At 50.3% G+C, this 16,534-nt stretch overlaps 1 protein-coding gene across 2 annotated transcripts in view; it reads left to right on the top strand.

Moving 5' to 3' along the window:
• Positions 1 to 482: 482 nt before the first annotated feature.
• The window catches only part of SCHIP1 (schwannomin interacting protein 1), a 34,649-nt gene continuing 18,597 nt past the window's right edge, over positions 483 to 16,534 (top strand). Inside the window, exon 1 of one of the 2 annotated variants that reach the window (XM_065639731.1) lies at positions 483 to 1,095. In XM_065639731.1, coding sequence (XP_065495803.1) covers positions 613 to 1,095 — 483 coding nt within the window. In that variant the 5' untranslated portion in view covers positions 483 to 612. Of the gene's footprint in view, positions 1,096 to 12,418; positions 12,734 to 16,534 lie in introns of those variants that run through there. The other variant, XM_065639729.1, reaches the window with a different exon arrangement.

Below are 16,534 nucleotides of genomic sequence, written 5' to 3'. Positions count from 1 at the left end.
TACTCTTACCTAGTTACTTTAAATTACTACCAAAAAAAAAAAAAAAAGTAAATGAGAGTGTGAGAGCGGTGATTTGTAGCAGGAGCCTGTGTCCCTTGGGGTGCGCGTTGGAGGATGCCACCCGCTTTGTAATTAACAACGAAGCCTCCTCGCAAACCCGGACATCCTAAGCCTGATGCAAAAGCCGTGGCGCCATGTGCCACCCCCTCCCCAAAAGGATTATTTCCCCCCTAAGAGCCGTGTTTATCCGGCAAAACAGCGTTTCCCGCAGGCCCGGCCTTGCCCGGGCTCTGGCTGTACGCAGCCCGGGGCACCGCAGCCGGAGGCGCCGGGAGGTGCCGCGGCGGCTCCCTCGGCCCGGCTCCCGCCGCCGCCGCCCCGGGGAGCGCCGCCCCCGCCCCGCCCCGCCCCGGGGCCGCCGCCGCCTCCCGCCCGCTCGGGGCCGCCCCGCGGCGGCAGCGCCGGCTCCGGTGCGCGGGGGGGGCGGCCCCGGGCCGGCGGTTCCCGTGCCCGGCGGGCAGGGCCGGTCCCGGTGTTGTTTGTTTTTTTTTTTTTTTTTTTCTGACGCGGCGCCTTCTCGCTTCTCTCCGGCAGGACTCCCGGGAGGATGGGATGGATTTAGGGAGCGACGCCGGCAGCAGCCGCTCCAGCTCGGAGTCCAACTCCAGCAAAGCCACGCCGTGCTCGGAGGGCAAGTCCTCGCCGTCCCCCAGCAGCCTGGACCTGGCGGCGCTGGAGGACTCGGAGGAGGAGGAGGAGGAGGACGGGGGCTACCTGCCCTCCCCGCCGGCTCGCCGGGAGCCCCCGCGCTGCCCCGATGCCCGCCGGAGCGGCTCCCCCGCCGCCGCCGCTCCCCGCCGCCCCGCCGCCGCCCGCCCGCGGCCGCCCCAGCAGCAGCGGCCCCCGCTGCCCCCGCAGGAGCGGCGGCGCGGCGGGGCGGCGGGACCGGGCGGGCGGCGGGCGCGGCGGAGCGGAGCGGCGCAGCCCCCGCGGGAACCGCAGCCGCCGGCCATGGACTGGGCGGCCCTGGAGAGGCACCTGGCCGGGCTGCAGTGCCGGGAGCAGGAGCGGGGCCAGCGGGCGAACCCCGCCTCGGTGAGTCGGAGCGGGCGGCGGGCGCGGCTCGGCCCGGGGCGGTGACTCCACGCGGGGGGACGTTCTCCCCCGGCGGCGCTGGGGCGGTGCGGAGGGGTGGGTGCCCCACAGCCCGATGGCTCCGGGGAAGCGGGACAGCGGAGGAGGGAACTTTCCCGGAGCATCTTCGCGGGGCGGGTGCTCCGCTGGTTGCTGTGCTGGGGAGCGAGGTGGCTCCGCCAGCCCCGGGCCGTCCTCGGAGGTGGTTTTCCCTTGGAGAGGCTGAGGAAGAGCAGCCTTTCTGCTGGCTGGGGGCAGGCTGCTGGTGTAAGGGATGTAAGTGTAAGTGGATGCTGGTGTAAGGATCTCCTTGTGTAAGGGATGATGAGAACCCGCTGTCAGCGGAGATGAAGCCCCCAGGCGCGTTTTTACAGAAAAAGCTGTAAATTGTTAAGTGCTCACGTTATCTACAGAGTGTTTTAGAAATCCTGTGTAACTTCTGAGCTGCAAACCGCAGTGATGGTGACATGAACAAGCGCTGCACACGTGCCCGTGGCACCGCGCCGGTGGAGGCTCTTCCATAATGTATGAATTGAAAGGAATCTACAAAAATCTCCTGAAACCGCTGCAGGAGCCCTTGGATATGATGACACACGTGATGAGAAATGTGTGCCTCACCACCCACGCCCTACAGCCTCGCTGCTGGCGCACTTCATCCTTTTTATGGTTTTTTTTCTTTTGAGGCATCCCATCCCCTTACTTCCTGTGAAGTCATCTCGCTCAGGGAGGTGGGGATTTCCCCCTAAATCGTTGAATTCCAACTAATCGGTGAGAAACCTGGGTGGGTGCTGGATGTGATAAATAGGCTGATGAGGAGTGCGACAGCTGCCGTGCGGGACGCTTTTTTTCCAAAGCCTGAACATTGTGGCCTCAGTGCCCTGAGGAACTGACAGGTAACATCCTTAATTACAGTCATTTGTACAGAAACCTGGCTTTAAAAAAAAAAAAAAAAGGCAGCTCATTTTGTGGTTTGGGAGCTTATTTCTACAGCATTATCTGATAAACTCCTTCCACCCCGGGCTGCTGGCAGCATCCGCAGTACTGGAAAGTCTTTGCCTCTGGGTATGTGCTTAACCAGGTGAGGTGTCACAGAAGGAATTTTGCCTGTTCACCTCTGTGAGGATTTTCCTCCTCCCTCCTGCCGTTCGTCACTCACGTCTGCCTCACGTCCCGACTTGTCCTGCCGAGAGTCGGGGTCTGCGGGTTGTGTCCTGCAGCCCGAGTGCTCCTCGCCAGCACGTGGAGCCGCTCTGAACCGCCACGGACGCGCAGGTCTGGGCATCGAGGAGCATCTCCCGTGGGGACGCGAGGGCTGAGCCGCCCATCCTCTTCTCTCGCAAGCAACCGGAGTTTTCCAGAGATGAGTTTTTCCTTGTACATGGCCCTGGAGAGACTTTCCTCAACCCTTCACCCAACCAGTGCTCCTGGAGGCACCGGAACAGGGCGGCCTTTCAGTTGGCTTTCCCAGCTTTATCTTCGCTCCTGCAAGGCCCGAATTCCCCTTCTCCTGGCACGCAGGAGGAGGAGCAGGAGGAATTCCAGACCCGGCTGGAAAGAGGCTTTTCATGTGCGATGGTCCCCGTGGCACCGCTCTCCCCTCTCGCACGGTTTGGGCTGTGTCTGTAGCACCCAAAAGCTACAGGGACTTGTATATTCAAGGACGACTAAAAACAGATTGAAGAGAAAATGTTTCTTTTTCTTTTTCTTTTTTTTTTCCTGCCCCTGACATTTTCCTGCAGTTCGGTATCTTGCTATTTATAACAAAACCTTGCCTTGCCCTGCTGGAAGCCCAACTGTTTGTAAACATGAAAATCATGAAGTGGAACCAGCCAGGAGGCAACTACAGAGAAGATGGACTAGCTTGCTCCAACTTCTAGCAGGCTATATTAGAAAAAGGGAGATTTCAGTATTATAGGCCTTGGCTAGTGTAATCTGAAGTGATCTCGTCACCAGGGATGTGCTGTGACAGTGGAAAACGTTGCTTTGGGTGGAGGTGTTTATTGGGCTGGTTTCTGTTAACAGGAATCCAGCGTAGATGTTCTTTTACGGAACATAAAAAAAATCCTGAGTGACTCCTGTGAAATTACACGAATAGGGAATTTTTTCTGCTCTCAGTACCTATATTTACTCGCTTTTTATCGTGCTCCAGGAGGAGGCAGGGCAGAGGCCGCCTCGCTGGGGCGGGAATGTCCCATCACGGCTCCATCTGGCCTCAGCTTTAAGTTTTAGGAGGTTTTCTAGGCGAGGAAATGCAAGGAGGGGTCGGGAGGGCTGCAGCTGGACTAAATAAAACGTTTCTGCTGAAGAGGGACCTTCAGTCACATCTGTATATGCAGAGATCTGCTCCAACTCTGGGAGGGTTGGAGAAAGTGAATAGTAGTGATGTGGGAATGGCTGTTGTTTAGCTCCCCGGTGCAATTCCACAACACAAAGAAGCTGTGAGGACCGAGGCTGGTTCCTCAGGTCACAAACAGGGGGATGGTGGCTGAGAAGCTCCTACCGGGAGCGTTCAGGAGGAGGCCGGTGACTTCTGCTCGGCCTCGGCAGCCCCGTTAGATGATGCCGGTGAGGCAGGAGCAGCCAGGTTGGATGGTGCCAGGCTGTGGGTCCGTCCTGGCCATGCTGTGCCCATGGGCAGGTCGTTCTCAAGATGTGGGCGTGCTGTAAGGCCACCCGCGTCCCTAACGCCACGTGGGTCTGGTGGCTCTGGCAGGGTTCACGTGGGGAGATGATGTCTAGAAATGGATGTTTCCTTCCTTCCTTCCTTCCCCAGAAGCGAGGATGAAATGAGGTTCTTGGAGACATAGTTTAGTGCTAGAGTTAGGTTATGGTTGGACTCGATCTTAAGGGTCTCTTCCAACCAAAATGATTCTCTGGCTGTTTCTGGAGCTGCAGTTTGGTTGCGCTGCCGGGCCTGAACTTACTCCATGATGTTCCTGCTCCCTTGGACTTCACTCAGCTGCTGTGTCGCTTTATAGGGCCTCACGCTGTGGCCAAATCTGCCGAGAGATGGGACTGAGACACTTAAAAAACATACTTGGAATCACTGATTTCAGGCGCTGCAATGGGCTGACTGTTTCTTGCCTTTGAGCCAGGTGGGTACTCGCACTGTGTGGGTATCAGCACGTTCCAGCTTCCCGGGGGTTTCTGTCTTTTGGGGTGGCTCTAGCTGCCTGCAAGCCCTCTCTGACACGTGCAAGCCCAAAGGATCGTGTTAGACAGCTCTCGAGCCTGCTGGACATCCACCGAAGAGAAGAAATGACATCTTTTCTGAAGGCAGTCGATGCTCAGAAGGCTCATCAAAAAGCTGCTCGGACCAATCTCATCACCCAGCTGCAGGAAACCTGCCGCCCCCGTTTTCTTCCCTTTGCTCAAATCCTGGCTGTATCCGAGGCGGTAACGAATGTGCCATGAGATGATTTATGGCGCTTAGAAGCTGTCGAGGTGCTCGGGAAGCAGCGGCGCTCTGCTTGCCGTTTCGCTAATGGCTCTAATAAAATCCAAATCAGCGCTAATGGTTTTAATATTCTTTCCATTGCATCTCCAAGGATGGTAATTACAATCAATAGGCTGTGTTTGCTGAAAAGAATATCTGCGAATTCCATAGTCAATTAAAAAAACACTTGCAGGAGAGGAAATGGCTCAGCCAGACGACTTACCCCTGTAACGAGACTTGGGGGCTTGTGACAGTCTGTGGATGGATGGCAGTGCTGCATGAATTTTGCTATCCACAAAGCGGGTTTATTGCAGGCAGTGGTGATAAAAGCTCATCCCTGCAGCCTCCAGTACTTCTGCAAAAGGCTCCTGTGCAAGTAAGAGTGTGCTGGAGTTTGTATTTTCCCTTTTCATCACTAAAATGTTCCTACACACACTGTTGAGACAGACAGATGCCCATGATCTGGTACCTTTGGCAGTACAGGTTGGAAACCTCTGCGAAAGCCTTTAAGAGCTAGCAGGAGATGCCAAAAGTTAGTAGGATGGAAGTTAGCACGGACCAAATAAACATCTGTTTCTTCTGCCTGGGGCTTTATTGGTGTCTCCTCTCACGGCTGCTGAAAATTTGAGACGAATTTGAAGTGTATATTACAGCACGGGATGAAAGTGCGAGGTTCTTCATCCCTAGGTGATGTTCAATGTTGGCTGTGAGTGTTGGGAGTGGGAAATAGCAGCCAGGGGTTTAATGCCTGAGAGCAATTTTCCCCAGACAAGAACTGTCGGTGCATTAACTTCTGACACAATAATTTCCAAAATCAAACTCCTGGATTGCAGGAAATTGCATTTCTGTCATTCCTACAGCATAAAGTCCCAGCATGATCACCTCTCTCCACCTGACGGCTCTTTTACCGGCTCAGTTGGATCGTTTAACTCTTCATAAGGCAACTGAAGAAAGTCAAAGTCATGTTGAGAGAGGTTCTTTGGGGCAGTTCATTTGTTTTGGGGCTCAACCGACGTGAAAACCAAACCTTTTAGCAGTGGAAAATCCCGTGATTTCCATCAAACCAGGGGTTTGTGTTTGCTTTGTGCCGGTGTCCCCCCCGGCGTCCCTGGGTGTGGGATCTGCGGGATGTGTCACCGTCCCGGGAGGTGTTCAAAACATGGAGACGAGCCTCTCAGGGACATGGGTTAGTGCCAGGGCTGGGTTAACGGTTGGACTTGATGATCTGGAGGGTCTTTTTTCAACCAAAACGGTTCTATGATTCCATCACAGTGGGTGATGCATCACTGCGTGTTCTGCCGCGGGGAAATCAAAGCAGCCCTGTACTTTGGCCGCTTTCCACCCAGCTCAAAGGTTAGATGAGGCTGGCAAGATATTAATGATCCTGCCAAAGTGTGCGATGTCATTAAGCTAAAAAAACATCTCTAGGTGCTCTAAAGTGCTTGTTGCTTGAAGAGCGTTGGTAATTACGTAGATTGGAAAGACGGGTGTTTGCTGCTTCTGAAACTGGGCCGGGCAAAATGCACGCGATTAATAATCGTGAGCAAAAACCTGATCTCCGTTGCTGCTGCAAAGCCTTTCATTAAAGAAAGTGCTAAATACGCGGGGTGACAGCGTACGGGTTCTTTTCTCGATGAATGATTCTCCGAGTGTCCCTACCATGTGAACTCCTGCGGGTGATGGACCCCGTCGAGCTGGCAGCGCTTCCCAGCCGACTGGTAAGTCCGCGGTTCGGATGGGATGTGGAAATTGTTAAAACCAGCCGAGGAAGTCAGGTCGTCCTAACGCTAATTGCATTGCAGGCAACACTAAATCCCCCTTGAACGTACTTGCCGGCTATACAAGGCCAATGAGTTTATTTTAAAGGAGTATTTTTGGTCTTGGGTGCAGTTAAGTAGCAAATGCTAAGGATTTCCAAAGAGAGACATGAGCCTTTACGCAAGTCAGGACCTTTATTGTCTCAGAACATAATTTTGTTGGCGTAATCTTAAAACTAAGGGATTCTGCAGTCTAGAGTCGCGTACCCCTCCCCTGCTGCGCCTTCGCTAATAATTTCAAATTCCACTTAGACATAAGTAGCTGTCTTAGGTTGAAATTGCAGCGGGCAGCAGGAACGCTTGTTTGACAGGATAATAATGATGTACTTATGCATCTGTTTCTTGCATATTGGGTGTGATAAATGCAAGGTAGTGGGTTTATAATTCTCAGAATTGCCCTGTGCTGGGTAAAACCTGTTATTTTTCCTACTGAAGGACAGCGGTTGCTGGCACTGGATTAGTCTGGGGTGTCTGTAACACCTGGTGCTATGGAAAATAATGCTGTATGCGGAGGAATTACAGGCAGAGGGTGTTTAAAAAGCACGTGAAGAGAAGCTGCAACTCAAACCACATTGCAGATGTACCGAGGGAAACCCAAGAGCTCCATCCCAGCAGCGGCTGCCAGAGCTGCTGCTGACAAAGCCTTTCAGGAGCAAGGATTAAACTCGCCAGGCCCTCAGACTCTCGCGGGCGCTCAGGAAAGGTAATAAAATAAACGTAGCGAGCAGAAAGCGATAGGGTTGAAGTCTAACCAGGCAGGGGTTGCCGGAGGAGCCGGAATGGCAAGCGGGGGTTTGCTGAGCTCGGAGCAGCCCCCCCGTCCCGACGGGCAGGCAGGTGGTCCTGGGGCTGTCAGGGGCAAGTATTTTAAATAATCCTCCAATTATCCCCAAAACCTTACTGTGTGTGTTTATATTAACAGCAGAAGTGGCGTAGCAGTGATACGGAGAGCAAGAGCTGTTGCGATTTATTTCCTTATTTCTCTCCGCCTGGATTTAAGGCGGTTTTGCATTTAACCGGCTGCTGGTTGGAACATCAAGTGCAATACTCGGTTATTTTTGTAAAGTTTCTGTAGAAACTGAAAAGAGAGAACTGGGTTCTGACTGCATTCTGGGCATCATTTCTCCTGCTCCTAACAGCAAAAAAATCAGTAAAATCCACGTCATTGGGGTGAAGCCGGATCCCCATCTCCTGCAGAGGTCAACGTGGAGCATCTGAGCCAAGTGATGCTCCTGACATAACTGGTATTGTGAACGGCATCTAGAGAGAGATTTTCTGGAGTGTACTGGCGTCCCTTAAATAACTCCTTGATGTTCGTGTAGCCTTTACATGAGTTGTTCCAGAGCGGAGATGCTGCATGAATCTTGTGTGCACCGGAGCTCGGTATTTGTGCACAAACACGCAAAACCCCAAGAGCGGGTTTGCAAGGGATGCTTGAGAGTTACTCTTCTATCTTAACAAAACAAAGGATAAATAGAAAGCCCAGGTGAGCTTCCCTGCGCTGTGTGATCTCGTTTGCAAACGTTTCTATGTGAAATAAGCCATTTACCAATATTTTGGCCAAACTTCCTTTGAGAAGGTGAAATAAACTTTCTGAACTCCAAACCAGTTTGTGTTTGGAGGCCCTACGACTTCCCCTACTGAAATAACACGTTTCCTTTCTTGTGGCAGGAGGCTTCTCTTTGGTAACTGTTTTCACAAGTAAGCTTATACACTTAGCTGTGCAAATAACTGCACTTAGGCATGGCCAGGATGCAGTGGTGCAGCCCCAAGGAGGTTTGCAGGGAGCGCCACTTCATATTTGGTGGGAAAAATGGACTTTGGTGATGTTTTTTGAGGGGAGAGCCTGTTGTGAGGGTGTCCCAGTGACTCCGTGTGGGTATTTATTTTCTAAAACGAGTAGCTGTTCAATCCCATCGTCTGATTAGTTTAGCGTTTTCCAAGGCCGCTCACCTTGGACCATGAATTCCTGTGCCCAGAGAGGCATCCCCAGCCCGGCATCGCAGGCTGAGGGCTCCTCCAGCACCGAGATTTGCTCTTTTTTGGCTGTGAAATCTTCAAATAATTCCGCTTTTGCATGAGAAGCTTCCTTAGCTATAACTAAAAAGATTCAAAAATGTTTCTTCCAACCTGGATCCGAAATCAGTCCTGCTTCGGTAAGCAAAGCGCTGATGGATTCGGTGGAAAACGAGTTTCCCTCTTGCAATTTTCCGCAGTTGTTGCCTCAGACGTGAGGTGCTACATAATCGCTCTTCTCTTCAAGGGTTTCCAGCTTTTTCAAGTACTTGTATCATTTTGGGGCCCTTTGTCTTTCCCTGTCGCGCCGCTGGAGTCATTTGCGTCACAGAAGTGGTGGATCTTATTTATATCGCCAGTCTGGGTTTCCTGCCCGGTGATCTATAGATCTCCTTTAACATTGTGCTAAGGCCATTTATTTCAGCTCGTCCGCGCTTTGTTAAAATGAAACCCGAGCGTTCAGCTGGGCTGGAGGAAATAGCTGCGATTCGGAGGGGCTGGAGAGGAAAGGGAAGTGCCAGGCAGAGATTTAATTGTCTCTTAGATAGCAACGCTAAAAAAAGAAGAGAACTATATTAAAGTGCTTAATTCTTTATGCATACAAAAGCTGCTGGTATGTACGGTCCATAGAGAATTGAAATGCTTTTAGTGAGTTATTAAAAATGTAATCTAAACTTTTTATTTAATGTAATTCCTATATTGAATTTATTAAAGAGGGACTTGGGGAAATCGCAGAATCCTGTACCTGACTCGTGTGGTCATCCTCTGTCTCCTTTGCCTTATAGGAGTTTAATGATGAACCGTTCTTACTATTGAAAAAAATAAATAGTCTGTGAATCGTTTTTCCTTACTGAATTCTCTATACTGTGCATTTGCATTAATACATAATATCCAACAGCTTAGCCTATATCACGGCACAATCTAGCTGGCCTTTTCTTTCTTCTGCTTTCTCATCTGTTATTTCTCAGGTTGAAAACCATAAAGCCAACATCTAGCTGTGCGTTGCGACGATGGAAAAGGCCATTTCTTAGGAGGAGACTCTCAGCTTGCTCCTTCTGTAGCTGAGCTGGGAGTTCCCGGAGCAGCGGGAAACATCCCGGAGCCTTGAAAAAATACATCCAGGACCCTTCGCGGTTGTCTGCGGCTGGGAAGGGCAAAGCAGGTGAAAATCAGGGCATGGGCTGCAAACCAGACCTCTGTACAGCCTCGTCCCCCCTTCTCGTGCAAGTCTTTAAAAATACATCCTCAAATGAGCCAAATGGCTAGTATTTCCATGCCTTAATAATATTGAAATTGCACAAAAAAGTTGCTCAGGAGCTTATCCCGTCCTCCTCCCTGCACAAAGGCTGGATGAACAATACCCGTTTCCCAAGAAATCCCAGGCCAGGCTGCCCATAAGACATGTGGATGAGGGTTCCCCACGTTTTGCACATAGTACCGACTGTCCCTATAGGCCATATTGCTCTATTTAATACATACATACATATTAATATACATATTTTCCTTGCCGTTCCCATCCCAGCTGAGCTTTTAGGAAGCCACGCGCTGACAAGGCTGGAGTTCGCCGCCGGTGTTGTGTGTAGAATGTAACACACTACTTAAGGTGTGCCTGTTAATTACTCTTGTTTTCGTATTTTGCACTGGACCGAACAAAACTGGAATCAAGGCTGGAGCGGTTTGATGTCCGGACCTGACCCTGCAGATGTTCCTGCCGTGATTCCAGGATTCTGTCCCCAAGGGACAGTGTTTCATCCCAGAGACAGACCCAGCTTGCTTGATGTAGTAACCGTAGCTTTATGAAAGGGTTTTTTTACTTGTTAAAGTCATGTATTTGGAGGGAAACTACTCAACATGGAACATAGCACATTTGTGGTGAAGTAACAGCTTCTGGTAAAATAAACTTTCCCCAGTGAAGGCCACCAGAAGTATCCCGGTGCCTTGGACATGCTGCGGCTGTGCGTGTGTGACGTGCAGAAATGTGGCCAAACAAAATGCCCCATAATTGCGTTTATTATGAAGAGCTTTGCTTTGCTCTCTCCGGGTCGGTGCATCGGTGGATCTGAGCAAACGGCGACCCAAAGGCAACTCGTCTGGAGCAGCCGACCACAGACCAGGCAGCTTCCTCTGACCTCGAGCAGTTGTTCTTTGGGCCAAAAGATATTTTACGTGTGCTTAATGAAGAACTGATGGAGAGGAGGAGGTGAGGGACGCAGGAGGCTGTGCAGGTGTGCGAGCTGCGCTCTGCAGAGATGCTCCTTGGCATGGAGATGCTGCTGAAGGTGTGAGCATGATTCCCGGTTTACAAACCCAGTTTACAAATCCTTTTCATGTTTTTTTTCATCTTAAAATGCCATTTATTATCCTTCTGCTCTGGGCTCCCAGTGGAGATGGTGGAAGGAGAAGCTGTGCAGCAGAAAGCAAAAACCTTCTCTGGCTGTTTTCTTTCTGTAATTTTTTTTTTTATTTCCCCCAGCTTCTTTCGCACTGATAGTTCAGGAAAATCCAAAAATATAAACTGTAATTCCTCTATAGAGGGAGTCTGAGGCCCAGAAACAGCTTCTGCTTGTTGGCATATCAAGTGGTTGTGCCAATACCTGATTGCCTGGATGCTCCCAAAGCTTTGCAAAAACATCCCCGGGCTTGTTTGCAAAAGGTTGGGCTTATTTCCTAGAGCCGCCTCAGCCCACCCCGGCCGTGCAGGGGTGCGATGGTGGATTTAAAGTCTCTGACGTTAAACGCCTAAGTCCGATATACCATGAAATGCAGAGGCCGGGGTAGGGCACGGGACGGCTGAGTTCTCGGATTCCCCCGGCCAGCTGCAGTGGGGCCGAGGCTGAGGTTTTAGTTGCAGCGCTGCTCTCTTTTCTTCGTCATATTTGACTTCTCGTTTGTCTTCATGAGTGCTGAGGTACTAAAACCTCATTCCGCCGCTTAATTATCATTATTCCATTTAAACGTGGAAGTTACACTGGAATAGCACGCAGCATGGGAATGTGTTGCGTGTGCATTAGTTCTGCTGGGAAACGGGCTCGGAGAGCTGAGTGCTATTTGGGGTGACCATGATGCTCAGAGAAGCTCAGAAGACAGCCCCTATTGTGAGAACAAATGGGAATTTTCTGCGTTTTGGCCTCGGGAACAAGGAGCCGCTGTGTGCAAATGCAGCCCTGGGTTTTTTGAGCGTTCCCAGGGGTTTTCACATTCGAGGCGCTGGGAAGCAGCTGTGGGTGGTGGCTTTGCTGTGCTGGGGTGTCCAGGTGGCCAAGTCACATGTGACTTTGGGTAGAGATGGCCCTGGGATGTCCCCTCAGCACCCACCATGGGCTGAGGGACCGGACGGTGTCACCTGTGTCCCCTTGGCAAGGGGATGTCACGGACCTGCTTGTTTTGGTGCTGGGTGGAGCGCAGAAGAACCAGAGCGATGCTCTTAATTGCAATTAGCACCCAGGGAGAAGACGGGGAAAGGGGGCTGGTGGCCCTTCTGCCATCAGTGACTCGATCGTCACTCAACTCGAAGGCTTCATTTTGACACAAATATGGTGTAAGTAAAAAAACAAAAAAACCCAAACTATAAGAAGCCCCTCAGGTGTCTGTCTGTCAATATTGGTCCAATTCCAGCAGACACCCTAAAATGAATCACCCGTGATCTTTGTTCTGTTTAAAGACTGGCAGAAAACAATACACCGTATCGTCAGGAGAAGCCGAAGGCTGCCAGAGCAAGTCTGCTCGGAGGAAAAGAGCCTGAGGCAGAACAGGAGAGGGGGGAAAAAAATCTGATCGAAGAGACAAGAGTCGCTCTCTTGCTCTTATATGGTGCTGCTTCGCCACCAGCAGCAGCCCGTGCGCTCCCTCGCTCCCGTGCGCTCCCTCGCTCCGTGACTAATACGGCTCAGCTGGGATCCACCCTTGCTTATCCTGTTATTTTTAGCTTTTTCCAGCCCCGTGCTCGCCCTACCGAGGGGTAAAACTCCACGTCTTGTTTTCAGTGCTGGTTTGGCAGCCTGGCAGTCTCCTGGGGAGGGCAGGAATGGCGTTTCTTATCGCTGATAATTTTGGTTTTGGAGCTTGTAACCGATATCCATTGCAAAACGTGTTGTGTCTGTGAAGTGTTATCAGCTTCCCGACCTACAGGCTGCTGCAGCACAAGAGGATTATTATTTTTTTTTTCTTTCTCGAGTGACAGCGAGGTTGGGAGTCAAACTCAGAAAATCATCTTCTTAGAGACTGAAAATCTAAGCCCAACTTGAGGCAAGAGCCGGGTTGTGCTCGCATGGACCTGGGGTTTTCCCCACACAGTGGTCACATTTTTCCAAAAAACCCTGGTCTCAACAAGGTAGGAGGTTGAATCTCTCTGAAGGATTATTGGTTTTTGGGGAGTTGTGTGCATAGTATAAGTAGACCCCCCCAAAAAAAGGAGGGGATTTCTGCCAGGCTGTGCCAGCGAGCTTGGAGTTCTGGACGTCAAACGTCAGAGCTGGGGGAAAAATCCCTTTCTGTCTATTTTTATCCCGGCCATGACTCAGAGGGAGGTTTGTCTCCATAAACTCGCGCTTTTGTTGTGGAAGAATTTAAAGGACACGGCTGTTACCTGTTTGTCTTAGTGTATTCATCTTCATGGTATTTGGCGCTGTTTGAAAGAGAAACTTTTAATTTCAAAGAAAGTTTGTAGTAGAGCTTGTTTACCCCTTCAGCCTGCAAGTCCTTGTTCTGTGCTTTTACGGTCCGTTTTGCAATTAAAATGAGTTGCAATATAAAACCAGCCCATAAATCAGCTCCCTGCAGGAGAGCCCGAGGGGAATGGCAAGGGATGATGGGCTCGAGGCGACCGATAGCCAAATAATCCCGTCCCCATCCACGGATATTGCCCTCTGGCTTCTAGTGGCTTAAATCATCATTGATAACTCGGCGCCTATTTTTTGTTATGGGATGAGCATCGGTGCAAACTCTTGGTGCGCATCTTGCTAAAGGCGAATTAATCAAATTTATATTTGAAAAAATGAACAAAATAAACGGGGGAAGAGGGATGGGAGCTGCACACAGCGAGTCGGAAAGCGCTGCCCAGCGAGGGGAATTTGAAAATGTACAACTGGGTTATTAGCGCCGTTAAAAACTTCTGCTAAGTCTGTTATCAAAGTGGTCGGATGAGGATGTTACCCAGAGCTCCCGCATCGGAAGAAAGAGCTTTAATGATTTTGAGTTATCTCTATCAACATTTATGTGGCTGCGCATTTGGGAATCTTTCATGTAAGATCTCGGCTGTTTTGGGGAGCTGCTGGGTACCCCCATCCTCTCACCCCGGCACGGTTCGGAGCAGAAAATGGGAGTTTGAGCCAAAATCGGGGCGTGAGGGCTGTCGGTGGGTCCCCCCCTGTACGGGCCAAAAATCCTGAAAATTGTTTGTAGCTGATGGGATTTGCTACAAATCCTCTTGTAAATGGGACAGAAATAGCGCTGCAGAGCCAGGTGGATTGTAACATTTTAGTTTATTGGTGCGAACACAAAAATGTACAGATTTGCCTGGTCCTGCTGAAAAGCTCATGTTCTCCATAGCGTTTTGCATACCGTGAATATTGTGTTCCCGAAGAACAGCTTATAAGAATATAAATAAAATTGCAAGGAGGCAGCTGTAGCTGTTCCATTGCCATCTCCCCACGCTTATTAGGGGCTGGTAGATGGAATCGTCTTCCATTCATTAGCAGTAATTACCTGGTGGGCTATCATACCTGCTCATCATCAGTCTGCCTATAAATTCTCTATTAAGCACGCGTGATCCAGCTTATAAATTGAACATTGCAAATGAAGCCTGTGCAGCTGTATCAGTGGGTCTTTCTAGGTGGGTTTTGTGGAAAAGTCTGGTTGTTTACCATATGTTTTGTCGCTTTTATATCACCAGGAAGTTATAAATACTTGAGTGACTTGAATTTTTCACTCCGATTCCCTGTAAGGCATTTGATACCCTGTGCATCGGAGGTATCAGAATGTGAAATTGCTGTAACCTTCTGTTCCATGTTTTGAGGGAGGAGAAAATTGTGGTTTGATTGTGTAATGGCAAAGATGCCGTCTGTGGGATGCGGAGAAAATTGACATTTCTGGATGAGTCGCTTACCACTAAAAACGGAGCATTAGGCTGTTAGAAGTGCAAGATGTGCTCTTCTGCATCCGAATAAAAATGCAACAGGTCCCCTTCTCAGTGCTCCTTAATTCCTCGGTCACATAAGAGTTCCAAAATAATAGGAATTCACTCTAGAGTGGGTTTTTCCCTGCATTTCCCTGATAATGTCATGTTCGTTTCCTCGGAGGACCAAGAAGAGTTTTGTTCTAACATTTTAGCATGCAGATTTTTATCCTAAAAATGGATCGGTTGGTACCCCTGTGCTAAAGGGGGGGTTGTAAAGCTGCTGCTTGTAAAGGGCTCCAGAAACCGCTGTGGAAGTAAAAGGGGCTTGGAGGAGGGAAGGGCACTCTTTGGATTCCTAAATCAGAGGTTTACCCCCTCGTAGAGAAGAGTCACACATCCAAAATGATAGGAAACACCTCAGCATCATCCTCCTTAAATAAAAAAGTAGTAGTCTAAAGCATTATATATGTATGTGATCCAAATACTCCCCTTTCTAAGCAGATGTCTTGTATTAACTGATTAAAAAATAATCTTTTTTCTTCTTTTTCTTGCTAGATTTAAACCCTGGAAAAGCTTTAGCTTGGCTTAAAGAGGAGCTAAATCCATCACTGCTAGTAAATCATCAGCAAAGAAAGCTGAAATCCCGTCATGCCGTAAATAATTCCGAGTTCCCTGCAAGCTCGCTGGGCTCAGGGTCAGCAGGAGCATCCCGGGCTGGCTCCCTGCATCTCCCCTGCCGAGGTGGGGATCAGCTCCTGCCTCATTTCTACCTGGAATATGACCCAGCTGTACACTTATTTTGAGATTTGAAGAGAAAAAGCTAGTCTAAATTAATATGCTTTTTTTATCAGCCAGATGGGTTGGCCAATACCAACCTGAAAAACAATTTTTTTCCAGCACTTGACCTGATTAGGCCACTCAAGGAATGACTGTGAGAAGGAAGACGTTTCTAGTTTGGTTTTTTTTTGGAGTTAAGGAAACCCATCGCTCCCCTGCCTTGTTGAAGGAACAAACGCTGCTCTGACCCTCTCTTTTTTCCTCCTCACGTGTGTTTTGGGCTGAAGGGCTGAGTCCTTGCAGCCGGGGTCCAGGCACACAGCGGGACACGTGCGTGTAGAAGGATAATTAATGAAATCCTGTTGTTTCACTACAAGAATTTAATCATGTCTGGTAAAGCTGCATCTTTCTCTGCGGGGCAGCTGCCCCAGTGGCGCATTCACGGGGAGCAGCGATGCTGCTGCCTGTGCGTGGGGTTGATTTTCTCTTGTCCTCACCCCCGTAGCCCTGCAAGCATCCAGGACATGGAGCCTGACCCGTTCTGGTGACCCAGCTTAACCCAGCACGGCCAGGATTGACCAGAGCATCTCCCCAAACCCGCTGAGAGTCTCAAAGGGAAGTGTTTCATGCCGGTGTCCCCAGCTTGGTGCCAGACCCCCTGGAGATGTTCTCCAGGGCTTTGTGAACTCATACATTCTCAGTTTGGAGCTGGTTTTGGGGAAAAGCTTCAGGAAAACTTGGCTAGATCATCTCCTAAGTGGCGTAACATACCCTGAGTTAGAGGTGTCTCAATAAAAAAGGCAAAAGGCAGTGCAGGTGCCCCCCTGGGTTTCTCTCTCCAGCTGAGAGGGGCTGTTGGGGCTCCCTGGGGCTTTTCGTGGGTTGTGTCTCTGTGGAGAGCGGCAGCGCTGGTTTGCTGCCTCCATCCCAGAGCATCCTTTCCCACTGCCCCACCTGGAGGGCTGCCAGGAGCCTTTCACTCCATTTAATCACTCATCGCTTTAATTCTTACCTGCCTGCCTGCCTCGTTTCTGAACGGGGAATTGCGAACGGATGCAGAACAGAAGAGCGAACCCAGATCTTGAAAACGATGCCCTGGCCCTTCCCAGCTGCATCGCAGGCTCGTGCGGGGCTCCCAGCCCTGGAGGGAAGAGCTTTGCTGCAAACGGGTGGCTTTTCTGCAGCAGGTGACACGCTAAGCCCAACGTAGCTCTCTCCTGGGTCATTTTGCAAAAGGAA

Source organism: Caloenas nicobarica, chromosome 8 (assembly GCF_036013445.1).
Source record: "Caloenas nicobarica isolate bCalNic1 chromosome 8, bCalNic1.hap1, whole genome shotgun sequence".
Taxonomy (NCBI): domain Eukaryota; kingdom Metazoa; phylum Chordata; class Aves; order Columbiformes; family Columbidae; genus Caloenas; species Caloenas nicobarica.
The sequence above is the reverse complement of the archived record's forward strand: the minus strand, read 5'-3'. Positions and strand labels throughout refer to the sequence as shown.